Source organism: Chiloscyllium plagiosum, chromosome 1 (assembly GCF_004010195.1).
Source record: "Chiloscyllium plagiosum isolate BGI_BamShark_2017 chromosome 1, ASM401019v2, whole genome shotgun sequence".
NCBI lineage: Eukaryota > Metazoa > Chordata > Chondrichthyes > Orectolobiformes > Hemiscylliidae > Chiloscyllium > Chiloscyllium plagiosum.
In genome coordinates, this window is record NC_057710.1 from 22,461,644 (window position 1) to 22,478,239 (window position 16,596).

At 42.9% G+C, this 16,596-nt stretch overlaps 1 protein-coding gene across 9 annotated transcripts in view; it reads right to left on the reverse strand.

Moving 5' to 3' along the window:
- Positions 1–16,596, reverse strand: part of ubox5 (U-box domain containing 5) — a 44,838-nt gene that overhangs the window by 9,197 nt on the left and 19,045 nt on the right. For 3 of the 9 annotated variants that reach the window (XM_043701919.1, XM_043701668.1, XM_043701621.1), the window contains exons 2-3: positions 9,918–10,014; positions 5,460–6,627 (exon numbers count right to left, since the gene is read on the reverse strand). In XM_043701919.1, coding sequence (XP_043557854.1) covers positions 5,460–6,627; positions 9,918–9,971 — 1,222 coding nt within the window. In that variant the 5' untranslated portion in view covers positions 9,972–10,014. Of the gene's footprint in view, positions 1–5,459; positions 6,628–6,715; positions 6,816–8,154; positions 9,013–9,259; positions 9,383–9,917; positions 10,015–14,030; positions 14,038–14,089; positions 14,100–15,815; positions 15,848–16,596 lie in introns of those variants that run through there. The other 6 variants (XM_043701835.1, XM_043701999.1, XM_043701755.1 and 3 more) reach the window with 6 other exon arrangements.

Genomic DNA, 16,596 nt, shown 5'->3' on the forward strand with positions numbered 1-16,596 from the left:
GCGGTGGAGAGCATCATCAACCACGTCTGAGGGGAAATTGCGGTCTTTGAAGAAGGAGGCCATCTGGGTTGTTCGGTATTGGAATTGGTCCTCCTGGGAGCAGATGTGGCGGAAGTGAAGGAATTGGGAATATGGGGTGGCGTTTGGGAGGAGGTGTAAAGATAAGGCGTTGGAGGCCGGGGAAGCGAAAATCATGGAGGAGGTGGAGGGCGTGGGTGGTGTCCCGAACATAGGTGTGATAAGGCATTGGGAGCCTGGGAAGCCCTCCTGTTGTGGCATCCTTTCAGCTTTTTACTCGAAGTTATTGGTGTCTATGGAGATCATCACACAGGTGTTAGAGATTTCTTGAGCAAAATACCAGCAAATAAAGGCCCACTCTGGCAACTGTTTCCCATGATCATGCAAGATGAATCTGGAGGATTCCTGCGATTTATATTGAAGTTCTCTCTGGTTAAAGGGATAGTCTTTCTGCCTGCATTTCAGGCTGTAGACTGCTCTTGCCTTTGTTTTCGGGTGTGAATGTCCATACTTCCTACATCTGCTCCCAGTGAGTCTTAGTCGGAGCCTTGCTGACCCCACAGTAACCAAGTCATCCAGACTTGCTGTTAAACAGAAGTCAATGCAGACTGCATGACTTTCTTTACTACTCCACTTTATCTGGAATTCAAGAGATTGAGTCTCCCCTTCACTCTCTAAAGATCTTTGTGCTTGTGCAGTACTGACCCACACTCTCCTCCCCTGTTAAAAGACTGACAGAACTGTTAATTTAGCCTCAACAGCGATTCCCCCTTTTCCCCTTGTCACGACTTACCAGTGAATCCCCTCCATCCCATGATAGTGTCCCTTTTTATCTCCCCCTTTTGAGTAAGTCAGCTTGGCGGGGAGGAGAATTATTTTTCATTCAGAACATTAACTGGTGGTGGAAGCTAATTCCAAAAACAATTTCAAAACAATGTCGGAGGCTGAGTAACTTACAGGATCACTGACAAAAAAAAAAGCAGATTAGTAGGACTATGAGGTATTCCCTCTATCTTCTCTTTGCAGCATGTGGCAGTTGCTTTAATATTGCTGTGTGTCAGTGTATCTTAAAGGGGAGCAGTACTTAAGCACACAGTTTGGGTCCAATGCAGTATTTTTTAATTGGTCTAACCAGGACTCCAAACAGCTGCAGCATAACCTCGCGGCTCTTAAACTCAATCCCCCTGAAAGGCTCCTATGCCTTCTTAACAACCCTATCAACTTGGGTGACAACTTTGAGGAGTCAGTGGACATGGACCCGAAGATCCCTTTGTTCCTCCACTCTGCCAAGAATCCTGCCTTTAACCCTATACTCTGCATTCAAATTCGACTTTCCAAAGGAAATGATTTCACACTTTTCCTAGTTGAACTCCATCTGCCACTATCAGCCCAGTTCTGCATCCTGTCAATGTCTCATTGCAACCTTCAACAGCCCTCCACACTATTCACAACTCCACCAACCTTCTACTAACCCACCCTTCCACGTCCTCATGCAGGTCATTTATAAAAATCACAAAGGGCAGAGGTCCCAGAGATCCCAATCGCTGCAGAACAACACTGGTCACCAAGCTCAAGGCTGAACACTTTCCATCTCCTACCACTCCATGTCTTTTATGGACCAGCCAATTCTGTTTGCAGGTAGACGGATTTCCCTGTATCCCTCATGCCTCCTTACTTTCTGAATGAGCCTACCATGGGAAACTTTATCAAAAGCCTTGCTAAAATCCATGTACACCACATCCACTTCCCCAACTTCATCAAAGTGTTTTGTCACATCCTCAAAGAATTCAATAAGATTTGTGAGGTATGAACTGCCCCTCACAAAGACATATGACTATCTCCAATCAAACTATGATTTTCCAAGTAATCATAAATCCTGTCTTTCAGAATCCTCTCCAATACTTTGCCAACCACTGACGTAAGACTGACTGGTCTGTAATTCTGAGGATTATCTCTATTCCCTTTCTTGAACAAGGGAATAGTATTTGCCACTCTCCAATCATCTGACAGCCATCCCGTGGACAGTGAGGATGCAAAGATCACCAAAGGCACAGCAATCTCTTCCCTCACTTCCTGTGTATCCCGTCTGGCCCAGGGTATTTAGCTATCCTTTTATTTTTCAACATTTCCAGCACATCATCCTTACCAGCATCAATGTGTTCCAGCATATTAGTCTGTTTCACCCTGTCCTCACAAACGTCAAGGTAGTGAATATTGAAGCAAAGTATTCATTAAGGACCTCCCTACTTCCTCCACTCTCCCTAATCGGCCCTATCCTCACTCTGGCCATCCTCTTGTTCCTCACAGAAGTGTAAAAAGCCTTAGGGTTTTCCTTAGTCCTGTCCGTAAAAGCTTTATCATGTCCCCTTCTAGCTCTCCTAAGTCCATTCTTCAGTTTCTTCCTGGCTACCTTGTAACCCTCTAAAACCTGTCTAATCCTTGCCTCCTCAACCTTAAGCAAGTTTTCTTCTTCCTCTTGATTAGATGTTCCACATTCCTTGTCACCCAAGGTTCTTTCAACCTGCCATCCCTTCCCTGTCTCAGTGGGACAAACCTGCCCAGCACCATCAGCAGGTGCTTCCAAAACAACCTCCACGTTTCTGTTATGCATTTTCCTGAGAACATCTGTTCCTGATTGAGGCGCCCCACTTCCTGCCTAATAGCATTGTAATTCCCCCTCCCCCAATTAAATACCTTCCCATACTGTCTGCTCCCATGCCTCTCCATGAGTACAGTAAAGTTCATGAAGTTGTGATCACTATTGCTGAAATGCCCTCCCACCGAGAGATCTGACATCTGGCGTGGTTCGTTGTGAAGCACAAAATCCAGAGTTGAAAATTGTGGTGCTGGAAAAGCGCAGCAGGCCAGGCAGCATCCGAGGAGCAGGAAAATCAACATTTCGGGCATAAGCCCTTCTTCAGGAATGAGGCTAGTGTGCCAAGCAGGCTGAGATAAAAGGTTTGGGGGTGGGGGGGGCGCTGGAAATATGGTAGGTGGAAGGAGGTGAGGGTGGTAGGCCAGAGAAGGGGTGGGGTCGGAGATTTCGGGAAGAAGATTTCAGGTCAAGAGGACGGTGCTGAATCCGGGGATTGGGACTGAGATAAGGTGGGCGGAGGGGAAATGAGGAAGCTGGAGAAATCTACATTCATCCCGTGTGGTTGGAAGGTTCCTAGGCAGAAGATGAGGCGCTCTTTTTCCAGGCGTCGTGTGGCCAGGGTCTGGCGATGGAGGCCAAGGACCTGCATGTCCTTGGCGGAGTGGGTGGGGGAGTTAAAGTGTTCAGCCACTGGGCAGTTGGGTTGGTTGGTGCGGGTGTCCCAGAAATGTTCTGCAAATAGGCGGCCTGTCTCCCCAATGTAGAGCAGACCACATTGGGTGCAGCGGATACAGTAAATGTGTGTGGAGGTGCAGGTGAATTTGCGACGGATATAGAAGGAACCATTGGGGCCTTGAAGGGAGGTGAGGGGGGAGGTGTGGGCGCAAGTTTTGCACTTCTCCTCTAGTCAGCCTATCTACATAAAGGAACCCTTCCTGCACACACCTGATTAAAACTGCTTCATCCAAACTATTTAAACTAAGTAGGTTCCAATCAATATTTGGGAAGTTAAAAGTGACCCATGACAACAACCCTATTACTTCTGCACCTTTCCAAAATCTGCCTCCCAATCTGCTCCTCGTTTCTCTGTTGCTATTGGGGTGCCTGGAGAAAACTCCCAAAAAAGTGACCACTCCTATCGTATTTCTGACTTCTACCCATACTCACTCTGTACAGAAACCATCCTCGATGATCTCCCTTTCTGCAGTTGTGATACTATCCCAGATTAGCAATGCCACTCCTCCACCTCTTTTACCTTCCCCCACTTCCTTTTGAAACATCTAAACCGTGGAACATCCAACAACCATTCCTGCCCCTGTGATATCCAGTCTCCGCAGTGGCCATAACATCATAGCTCTAAGTACTGATCCATGCTCTGAGTTCATCACCCTTATTCCTGATACTTATTGCATTAAAATACACACTTCAACCCATCACACTGACTGCACCTTTTCCCTATCAAGTGCCCATCCCTCCTCACAGACTCTCTGGCTGTCCACTACCTATCCATCACCTGATCTGAAGCTCAGGTTCCCACTCCCTCGTCAATCTAGTTTAAACCCTCCCGAAGAGTTGTAGCAAACTTCCCACGCAGGATATTGGTACCCCTCCGGTTCAGATGCAACCCATTCTTCTTGTACAGGTCCCACCTTTCCCAGAAAGAATCCCAATGATCCACATATCTGAAGCCCTCTCTCCTACACCAGCCTTGCAGCCACTCACTCTCTATTCCTAGCCTCATCAGCCTGTGGCACCGGTAGAAATCCTGAGATTACTACTCTGCTCGTCCTGTTCTTTCAAAGAACCAGCAGACAGCATGGATCAAATCATTCCATTCCATATTGTGTCATTTTAAGATTTTATGAATATAAGCACAAACAATGTTAAATCCTGCCTACCAGTCAGAAGAAAGTAGCCTGAAACAATCATCCGCCTTTTTCTATTGTAAATATTTAACTTCATATGTATAACAAAGTGTGACACTTTGAAGTGTTAAAATACCCAGTCACCGATGGAAGGTAAAAAAAACAGATGCACCCATGAAAATTATATTACAGCAGTTAAATCAAAAGGGCAAAATAAAACCTCAGCCACAGACCAGAGGGAGAAGCAAGGAAGACATCTGGGTCTAGAGAGACAAGATACAATTCCCCACTTGTGTGACCTAATTTTAGTTGGGGTGGTGGTATGGATATTACATACCATCTGAGAAGAGAAATGAAAAATCAACTCAGGTTACAATTCCTGATTTCAGTTCATTGTCCCTGCTGGAAACTGTACCCGAGTGGAGGTGACAGTTTGATCCAATTCAAATTAAGAAAGATATTATCCAACTATGTTGACATGACATACAGTAATTGGAGCAAGCTTGGAAAGAATTTGGCTTCCAATCTCTCAATCCCTTAGGGTTTCCCTCATTTCCCTTCTGGCTCTGTTGGAGATTAATTACATAGCATTTTACAGCACAGAAACAGGGAATTCAGTCCAATTTGTCTACGGCAGTGTCAATGCTCCTCATGAATCTCCTCCAGCTTATTTCATCTTAACCTGTCATTCTATTCCTTTTCCCCTTGTATTTATCTAAATACCTCTAGTTAGGGGTAAATATGGGGTAGGGAAATTAGTCTGGGTGGGTTACTCTTCGGAGGGTCAGTGGGGACTTGTTGAGCCTGAGGGCCTGTTTCCATACTGTAGGGAATCTAATCTAATCTAATTGTTCAATGACCTCTGAGTTCCATATCTGACAACTCAACAAATAAATAATTTTCTGCTAAATTCCTTATTGCTGTGTTGTGCTATCCTATTTCTATAAGTGACAAAAGGAGAAAATGAAAGACAGTTATACCCAAATCTTGTACAGGCTCTTGCGGTTTTCTCATTCCTGTTTTGAATCGCTTTTCACCACAGTCTAGCACAGCAGTGGAGTTCCCACTAATGCCAGCATTTAGTCCTTCCAAGATAGGATTTGTGACTACGCCCTGTGGGGAGTCTGACTTTCTCTTCACTGCAGATGAGGCAACAAATCCAACATGAGTCCTCCCCACAACGGCACGATCCGGTATCGAGGTCCGCAGCAGGAAATAATCCAGCCTTGCTTTCAGAGTTGAGTGTGGGACTGGTTTGGAATTCCGGCTGAAGGGAACATTTGTGAAGGGGTCGTTTGGCACTCTGCCCCATGTGGCTTCACACTGATTGTATTTGTCCAGAGTACTCTGATCAATCACTTTCCCACAGGGAAGCAACATTGGGAGGATCATGATCTCAGAAGTGATGGGGTCCAGAAATTCTTCTGGAACATTCCCACTGGTCACTGAAGAGCTGCTAACATCTGGGTGCAGGCCGTCTCTCGGTGCATTACTAGACTGGGTGACAGAAACATTTTCCTGAGTGAGTATTGGAATTGATGGTTCAGCTTTGTATTTCTGATAAACTCTGAAGGCACATTCTATGATATTACGAGGGCAAGACCACGATGGTTGGCCCCAGATGTCAACCTTCCTTAAGCACGGCAAACTGCCACCTGACACATAAGCAATGGAGATCCTGAGGTGATTTATATTTGTCAGTGAAAACTGACCCTTATTCCACAAATCCTGCACAAAGGTACCATCAGCAACAACAGAATGCTCAGTAAATTCACGAAAAGGAGCCCTGGCTTTAAAGGCTTTATGTCTGAAGGACACTTTGTTTTGGTTTTTCAACATGGCCTTCCCCACCAATGTGAAAACATCACTGTCAGAAAAGGCGTGGTCTGCTGATGGAGAGCTGTGTGAGGGAGCTCCATTCCATGTCATATCCTTACTGTGTGTGGTACATGTATAAATATCCAACCTTGAAGAGTTTTGTAAGCTGGCCGACACATCTATGTCAATCTTACATAGTTCCACGTTAAATGGGAATGAAATGGTAACATGTACAGGAGGCTTGATGAAGTATTCAGCACGGAAGCCACATTTTCTTTTCACAGGGTCCGCAGATATCAGATTGCTCACTTCATAGCCGTCAGCACAGACCTGGGCAAAAATGATGATAAAAGATGGAGCATTTTTTGTCACTGCGCATCTGACATATTTAAAAAAAAACCTCTTTCAGTTAAATCACCATCAGAGTTGTTGGGCCAAGCAGCATGAAGGGTCAGATCTAATTGCTCATTCGAGCAGCACTGGACAGGTAGGAACTGGACAATAGCTGCAACTTCTCTCTGTAAAGGGAGAGAAGTTATTAGGTCTCCATTCTTGCTTCCTAGCTGTCTTCCAAAGAAACCACTGGGGGAGCTATAGAAATGGACTGCCCAGGTGCCAAGGATATACTTCTGACAGGGGGAATATAGTGGAGGTTCACTAGGCTATCAGGAATGGCAACACTATCCTATGAAGACAGACTTGACTCATATTCACTGGAACATCGAAGGAGGAGAATCATAGAATCCCTACAGTGTGGAAACAGGACCTTCGGCCCATCAAGTCCACACCGACACTCCAAAGAGTAACCCACCCAGACCCATTCCCCTACCCTATTATCCTATATTTATCACTGACAAATGCACCTAATCTACACATTCCTGAACACTATGGGTAATTGAGCATGGCCAATTCACCTAATCTGCTCATCTTTGGATTGTGGAAGGAAACCCATGCAGACACAGAAAGAATGTGCAAACTCCACACAGACAGTCACCTGAGGCTAGGATCGAACCCGGGTGCCACCCCAGATAGTGAATCTGATTGAAACACACAAAATTCTAACAGGGTTGAACATAGTAGATGCAGAGAAAATGCTTTCCCTGAATTATAGAATTATATGGTCTAGGAGAGGCCCCTCAAGCCTGTACTACTAAAATTATATAACTCCTATGACTATACAGGCTGACCTCGGAATCCACAGGTCCGGTTTCCATGGCCTGAAAATATTACAGGGAATGTTCCAGAACCAGGGACCCGGGGCTGCCGGAAAGGTGTGTTTCCCATTTAAATTATTTGGTTCACTCCTATCCACAGTTTCGGGTCATAGAATGTATCCGCCGTGGGTACGGGGGCATGACTGGATATCATTAGTCCCACTTTCCCGCACTAGGCATATAGCCTTGAACGTTGTGACACTTTTAAGTAGTCATCCAAGTACTTTTTAAAGGTTGTAAGGTTTCCTGCCTTGACTCCCCTCTCAGGTAGTGCATTCCAGATTCCCACCACCCTTTGCGTAAAAAAGGTATTTCCTCAGATCCCATCTAAACCTCTAGCTTTCACTACAAAGTTATGTCCCTTTATTATTGACCCATTTGTCCAAGGGATACAGCTGTTGTCTATTCACTGGGGAATCAAGGACAGAGGTGGGCGACACTCTCTGGAGACAGGGTACACCATTTGAGACTCAGATGAGAATATTTCTTCATTCAAAGAGGACAGAACCTGTGGAATTAACTATCATAGAAAGCTATCAAGAAAGAGACATATTTTTAGATATTAAAGGCATCAAGGGGCATGGATGGAGTGTGAGAATATGGTATCGAGACAGAGGATCAACCATGTTTATACTCAACGTACTGAATCAACTGTGCCCGTAGTTACTGATGCCCTCATAAAGTGAAACGTCCTCCTGGTAGTTAATCCATCAACTCTCCTATCCCCGAATCTCCTATTTTTGTGCTGTACATTCAATGTAATTTGTGAAGCCAAAAACATTTACTACATAGTCAGAAATATTGATTGAATGAACTTCCATTTCAATACCAGTTTGTCTTCCCAGCTTTTGGTACACTGCTTCTTGCTGAATCAGAGAGCCTGATCACCACAGCTTTGTGACACTGAGCTCTCAGCTGGTGGGCTCCACTTTGACAAGAGTGCTTCACTGTTCCAAATGCCCCACCTCGTGGTGAACAAGCTCAAGTGTCCAAAGCAACAATAGATTTGCAAAGAATCACGAGAGTAACAACTTCCAACTGATTGGTGATTCAGTGACTGGGGAACAAAGTTGAAAAGAACGGAGGGAGAAACAGTGTTGTTTAAATGCTGTGGTCTGGTACTGTGTAATGGAATGCAATGCAAGACCTTCCCGTACACAGTGTGGGAACAGCTTTAAGGGAAACAGATAAATATTTAAAATAAAAATTGATGTGATAAATGGCACAAAACTCTGGTACAAACGGCTTACTCTACATACCCCTAGCCCTCACTTTACCTATCTACCCTGCCTCGCTAGAAGTTGAATCAGGGTGGGGAGACAGTTAAATTACTGAGTGATTTTTATAATATCAGTTTGCTCAGGTTTCCAGTTCATGCGATAATTGGAAACAGAAAGGCTATACAAAACAATGTGTTTATAATGCCTCAGTTGAGCAGTAAACTGATTTTGACCCATTGACAGTGAAGGAACAAAGATATATTTCCAAATCAGGATGGTGAGTGATTTGGAGGGGAATGTGCACAGGGTGGTGTTCCCATGTATCTGCTGCTCTTGTCCTTCTAGATAGAAGTGGTCATGGGTTTGGAAGGTGCTGTCAAAAGATCTTTGGTGAAATTCTGCAGTGCATCTTGTAGGTCATACACACTGCTGCTACTGAGCATCAGTGGTGGAGGGAACGGATGCTTGGCGGCAATCAATTCAGCACAACTGATATTAATTTGGTAATCTCTCTCAAGCAGCATACACCTGGATGACTGATGCATCTTCTCCTGAAGATGAGACAAGAAAATGTGATCTGCTTTGTTCTCCAGTCGTAATTTACATGGTAAATGTGATGTGTATCAGTGCTGGGATCATGTCCTTTTGTTTCTGAAAATACAGTTACATTGGAACATAGAGTTAAATACCATCCAGAGTACCTGAACAGACCAATTCGCCCAATTTCTCCATGCCACAACTTATGTTCTGCATGAGTTCCCTGTCATCTTCATCCTATTGGCATATTTTATGACTTTCTCCCTCATGGGTTTAGTTAGCTTTATCTTAGTTGTTTTCCTTAGCCATTCCCTTTGGTAGATCTCTAATCTGTGCTCCAGTTTGAAAAATGTTACAGCATATTCCACTTCCACTCAAAACAAAGGACTGAGTTACATGCTGGGGTCAAATCAACCAGTGCTTTAATCTGTGGTCATGGAGGAGAAAATAATTACTTTGTAAATGAATGAATTATTTTGGAAATTCAGTCAGGGAAACTGGCTGTTCCTCAAACACCATTCCCCTTCCCATCCTGTTAACTTAAGAAAAAAATCCTCAGATAAGCAGAGCTGTTTTACAAGCTATTAGGAAGAAGGGTTCTACTTTTCTTTGCAAATTGAGCTGATTACAGATCAAAATAACTCTTTACCTTATTGCACTGAACCCTTGGGCTGAAGTGCGGGAGACAGAAGTTTAATGCCATTCCTTATACTTGAAGCAAGAGCAAGTTCTAACCGAAGATTCTTCTGTAACAGGGGAAAGTACATCAGTAAGTTAGCTGCAGTCGTATAATTGTGTGCACAACAGTATTGAATGAGCTAAGTGCAGGTTCTTAGAAGATGTGACAGATTTTCCCTATTCTTGTGGGAGAATCTAGGACCAGACAGCATAATCACACAATAGAGGTCACACATTTAAGACAAGGATGAGGAGGAATTTCTTCTCTTAGAAGGTGGTGAATCTGTAGAATTCTTTACCACAGAGGCCTGTTGAGACTGGGTCATTAACTATATTCAAGGCTGAGACAGATAGATTAATTAGTATGGGAGTTAAGGTTTATGAGGAAAACAGCAGCAAAGTAAAGTTCAGGATGATCAAATTAGCCTTGATTGTTTGAATGGCAAAGTAGACTCTATGGCAGCCTGAATGGCTTACTTCTGCTCCTACACCTTGCAGTTCTTGATCTTCACATATAACCTTCCAGGAAATGACATTTTATCCCTACATTGTGGTAAACCTAAAGCAGGGATCTGTACAATAACCAGGTCAAGTGAATTTGTTGCAACAACGATTGGCTGTTGCTCAGATTTACACAGAAAAATCATACCTTGGTGCTTCCATAACATCTGGTACAAAATTGCTTGATAAATCTAGACATTTTGTGAAGTTTACATTGGGTGGTTGTACTGTATGTCCTAATGTGAGCCACACTGAACCTGCCAAGTTTCTTTACTGAAACCACTTAGGACTTAATTGTAACATACCTGCATTTTGTATTGACTCTGTCTCAACCAATGGAAAGCATTCAAACATATAGTCAAAAGCCAACCTATTTATTGAAAACTTGCTGAAAGAAAAGTATCTGGAAGTATATGCAAGTGGTGGAGATGATACCAAACATAGTCGAGTAGCAAACAGAAAGGTGGATATGAATTATCTGCAACTAGATATTGATAGGCTAGGTTAATGGGCAGACAAGTGGTAGATGGAACTTAATACAGAGAAGGGTGAGGTGATGCAGTTTGGCAGAAGGAACACAATGAGGCAACTTCATGACAGTTCAAAATGCATGTGAAGAAAAGGAATTTGGAATGTACATGGACTGACCTTTGAAGGTGACTGAAATATTTCAGAGGCTGGTATCTGTCAACAAGTCACCCTTTATTTACACATGAATAGCCCTTGATTTCAGAACTGCCTCATTTAGTCAGGTAACAGAGTGTCAGTGCCTCTGAACTCACCCTTTTTATATGTCAGTCAGGGCTCCTCATTGGACCAAATTAACAGCCCCAATCAGGGAACTCCTATTCTATGAGGTCTAGTTAGCTGACCTTTTTACAGTCACTACAGTGACAGGGGAGCTTTCTAGGTTAGGATGTTCATAGCCCAACTCAAAGGAAACATTACTGGATCTGAGACTGGGAAATGAGATGGACCACATGGATTGTGTGTAGGGGATACTTGGTACAGGTGATCATAAGTTTCAGTATACTAGCACAGATGAGCAAGGAACAATTTAAAGCATAGCATCTAGATTGGAAGAGGGCAACTTGACATTGAAAACATGGTTAGCAAAACAAATGGGATTTTAAATATCACCAAACAGGGGATATGGACCAAAAGCTGTGAATTTTTACTTAATCTTTATGAACTTCTGGTTTGGCCCTAACCAGATGATGGCATCCAGTTCTGGTCACACTTTAAGAAAGGTGTGAAGGCCCTTGAGTGTAAAGGATATTTACTAGATTACTTCAAGCAATGAAGGATTTTAGCTACAAGGTTAGGTTGAAAAAGATGGTGTCAAGTAAAAGAGATTAAGGTGATATTTGATAGAAGTGGAAATATTATGACAGGTCTAGACAAGGTAGGAGTGAAATAAACTTTCAGAGCTTGGAGAACAAGAGTGGAATTGATTGGGGGATTTCTCTGCAGAGAGCCAGCAAGCTCAGTGGGCCAAATGGATTCCTTTTGTGCCACAAGTGACTATTTTTTGGTCGAATTTATAGGAACATGACAAAACACAATGTTATCAGGTTGGGGTGGGTGAGTGGCTAATTTTCAGGGGAATAAATTTTACCCCAGGGAACAAGTTAGGGATATTAGCTTTCCATCGAGAAACATGGATCGAATTTTTTTTAAAAATGGAAACTCAGTTGGTCAAGGCAAGTGGTGTTACCCTACTTAGGTCAAGAGCGAGAAGACCTGAAATCATGAGAAAAAAAGTAGGGGAATGAATGGTTAGTTTATTTGGTTAGAAAGGGCAGTTTAAATTAACAGGGATAAATTTGAGTTTTCGAATTTCAAGAAAGTAAGTGAAATCAAAACAATCTGTCCTGGTTCACCCACGTCCACCCGGTGGTCAAGAAAGCACAACTTCCTCAGGGAGGGCGGGGAAATTCCGCATGCCCACAATGACTCTTACCAATTTTTCTAGCCGCACCATAGAAAACACCCTATCTGGATGCTTCACAGCTTAGTATGGAAACTGCTCTTCTGAAGGCCGCAAGAAACTACAGAGAGTTATGAACACCACGTAGACCATCACGCAAACCAGCCTTCCATCCATTGGCTCCATTTACACTTCCCACTGCCTTGGGAAAGCAATCAACACAATCAAAGACCCCTCCTACTCCAGTTATACTCTCTTCCACCAGGAAGAAGATATCAAAGAAATAATAGATTCAAGAACAGCTTTTTCCCCACTGTTATCAGACTTTTGAATGGATCTCTCGAATATAAATATTGATTTCTATCTCTGTAGGTGTAACACTATATATGCTGCACTCTGTATGGTACAATCTGCCTGTATAACATGCAAAACAACTTTTCACTCTCTCCACACGTGACAACAATACATCAAATATATTTCAGAAGATGGTCACACAGGTGTTATGAAGCTACTTTATGTTCAATATTGCTTAGATTTTGATGATTGTGGAAAATTGATTTATTTCAAGTTTTGTGGAAATACCTGAAGAAATTTATTGAAAGAGATCATTAAGGCAAAATAAACAAGACTTCCTAGAAATCACAAGACTGATGGATTTGTTTGCTTTTCCAAAAACCCCTCCTCAAGCTGTTTTGAATAGAGACTGGCTTAGAGAGATACTTGTTTTATCTGGTGCTGTTGGTGGAAAGCCTGCCAAGAACAAGTTGCCCAGCCAATCTCTTTCCCCTTCATGAAAAATATGTCATTTGAGTTCAGAGTGATAGCAAATTGCTCCTTTGAAAGAATGATCAAAGAAGCATCTCAAAATCAACTACTGATGAAGGAGCGGCGCTCCAAAAGCTAGTGCTTCCAATTAAACCTGTTGGACTATAACCTGTGATTTTTAACTTTGTACACCCCAGTCCAACACCGGCATCTCCAAACAGAGAGCTGGCACAAGAGCTATGAAAGAAGAATGTAAATGAAGGGATATGGATGGCAGGCCAGGACAGAGTAGCTGATTAAATGATGAGAGTTGAGGGTAGCAGAGAATGAACAGTCTGGGCTGAAAACAAACCATATCACATGGTAACATGGGGAGAAAGTGAGGTCTGCAGATGCTGGAGATCAGAGCTGAAAATGTGCTGCTGGAAAAGCGCAGCAGGACAGGCAGCATCCAGGGAACAGGAGAATCGACGTTTCGGGCATAAGCCCTTCTTCAGGAATCCTCCATTCCTGAAGAATGGAGTGAGAGAGAGAGCGATGGCAGAGAGATTCAACATGGAACACCTTCTTCCATGTAGCTATTTCTCTTGGACCAGCAGCCTTAAAACTGACCAACTGCTTTCACTGAACAGCCAGACTGATAACAACCAAACCAAAGCAGAGAAAAGCTGAGAAAGCTGAGCTGGGAGAACTGGCCACTCCCCTTTCATTGCACAAGTTTTATTTTAAACTTGAAAGCCTTTTGCCTGAGGCAGTACCTGTTAGCTAAAATCAAACTGACCCTAAAACCCTTCAAACCTATACCTCCCAGAGTCTGTATCTTTATAGCCTCTGAAAACAAAAACCAAGGACAACATAACCTTGCTAAAAGGAGCAGCAGCATCACACCTACCCCCTTAAAAAAAGAATCATCAATATCCAAAGATGGCTTCATTTTAATCTTCAACTTAATCTTCAACTGATAGTATTCCACAACTCCAATACACATTACATTGACAATAATCATGCAAACATGCAATATCACATTCTGTTTCAAACTGTTTTACTCCTGCCACCAAATGCCTCCATTTCTCGTTCAAGTCTCAATAATGTGTTGGCAATCACGCTTTCTCATCCTGCCACATGCACAATTTTATTTAAATGAATGGCTGTAACAACAAGCTATATCTAAATTTTTATCCTTAAACTTCTCCACAAATTTCAATAGGTTATGATCAGTGTATATGATTGCCTCAGATACATTACTGGTAACAAACAGTGAAATGTTGTAATGCCAACACCAAGCTCAAAGTCTCCTTCTCAACCGCTGAATACTTCTGCCAACGAATTTCCTGGAGAAATACATGATAGGTAATTCTATCATCTTGTCATCTTCCTGTAAGAGCACAGCACCAACACCCACACATCACTTGCACCTGTAGCTACCTTGAATGGTTTTGCAAAATTAGGTGCGGCTAACACTGGGGCAGTAGTTAATACAGCTTTCAGGTTGCCAATTGCCTTCTGACAGTCCACCGAAACGTCTTGCTGTTGTTTTGCGATTCAGTCAGTGCAGCAGCCATGCTGCTAAAATTTGGTCCGAATTTTCGATAAAGTCCAATCAATCCCAGGAATTGTGGTACTGTTCTTTTTCTCAATTGTGTGGGAAACTCCCCAAATACCTTTGTTCTTGCATTCCTTGGGGCTATTTGTCCACGCCCAATAGCATGGCCCAGGACGGTGACTTGGGTTTTGGCAAATTCACTTTTAGCCAGGTTTATCACCAAGCCTGCTTTCTGAAGTTGATCAAACAAGTCTGCAAAAAGTTGCAAATGTTCCTTCCTCATGTGACTGAGAAGATTACCAGGTCTGAAAATGTGTTGCTGGAAAAGCGCAGCAGGTCAGGCAGCATCCAAGGAACAGGAGAATCGATGTTTCGGGCATAAATTACCAGGTCATCTATATATACACAATTGGGTAATTCGGAGAAGACCATATTGGTTAGTCTCTGAAATGTGGCTGGCGTATTTTTCATACCAAACAGCATGACTTTAAACTAATACAGTCCATTTGGCATTACAAAAGCTGAAATTATCTTTGCTCTTTCTGACAAAGGTACCTGCCAGTACCCTCTAAGCAAGTCCAACTTAGAAATATAAACTTGTCACATCTTTTCAACATAATGTTCCACATATAACCACTGCATGCCATCTGGTTTATGGGTGTGCTCCAGTCACTAACTTACTTCAATTATGTTGTTTTGGAGCATGTGTACAATCTCCTTCTGAACTTGTGCCAACTTTAGAGGGTTATGCCTATGAGCATGTTGCTTATTTGGAACAGTGTCTCCTATATCTACATCATGCATAATCAGATAAGTACTTCCCAGTTTATTTCCACATTTCTCCCCATCCAATAGTAATAAATTTTTCGGGTCATTTCGATTTTACTCTAAAAGGTAACTCAATAATTTATCCCAGGTTTTGACAACTTACTCATTGGAGAAAGTGAGGACTGCAGATGCTGGAGATCAGAGCTGAAAATGTGTTGCTGGAAATGTGTTGCTGACCTGCTGCGCTTTTCCAGCAACACATTTTCAGCAACTTACTCATTGGACAATTTAATTTGAGGAATGCTCTGAACTCGGTTCTTCCTTCTGTGCTGTAACCAATAAAAACGTTTGGCTTTCCTTACCTTTTGAGTTGAAACTTTATTGCTGGAACAGCACAGCAGGTCAGGCAGCATCCAGGGAACAGGAGATTCGACGTTTCGGGCACAGGCCCTTCATATGACACACTCTTGTGAGATTTCTTTCTATCTGGAGTCCTCATCAAATAGTTCAGCTCACTCAATTTCCTTTTGATTTGATAAGGTTCGCTAAATCTTACTTTTAAAGGTTCACCTATCATGAAGTGAGAGGACAGTTAAAATTGATTAAGGAGAAATTGGTTAGCACTGCTGCCTCACAGCACCAGCGACCCGGGTTCAATTCCCACCTCAGGCGACTGACTGTGTGGAGTTTGCACATTCTCCCCGTATCTGCGTGGGTTTCCTCCGAGTGCTCCGGTTTCCTCCCACAGTCCAAAGATGTGCAGGTCAAGTGAATTGGCCATGCTAAATTGCCCGTAGTATTAGGTAAGGGGTAAATGTAGGGGTATGGGTGGTTTGCACTTCAGCGGGTCAGTGTGGACTTGTTGGGCCGAAGGGCCTGTTTCCACACTGTAAAGTAATCTAATCTAATCACTGGAAGTAACACTAACACCATATTTCTGACAGCAAAATTGCGAGGTTTTGATTTCTTGTCTGTTTCATTGTATGTTGTGATACTTTTAAAAGCTGTCTAGCCAATTCTCCCATTCTATTTAATCGTTCCCGAAAATTTGACACACAGTCCAAATATGTGGTCCCTGAATTCTGACTTACCAATTTCTTCTTAATCAATTTTAACTGTCCTCTCACTTCATGCCCATAAAAC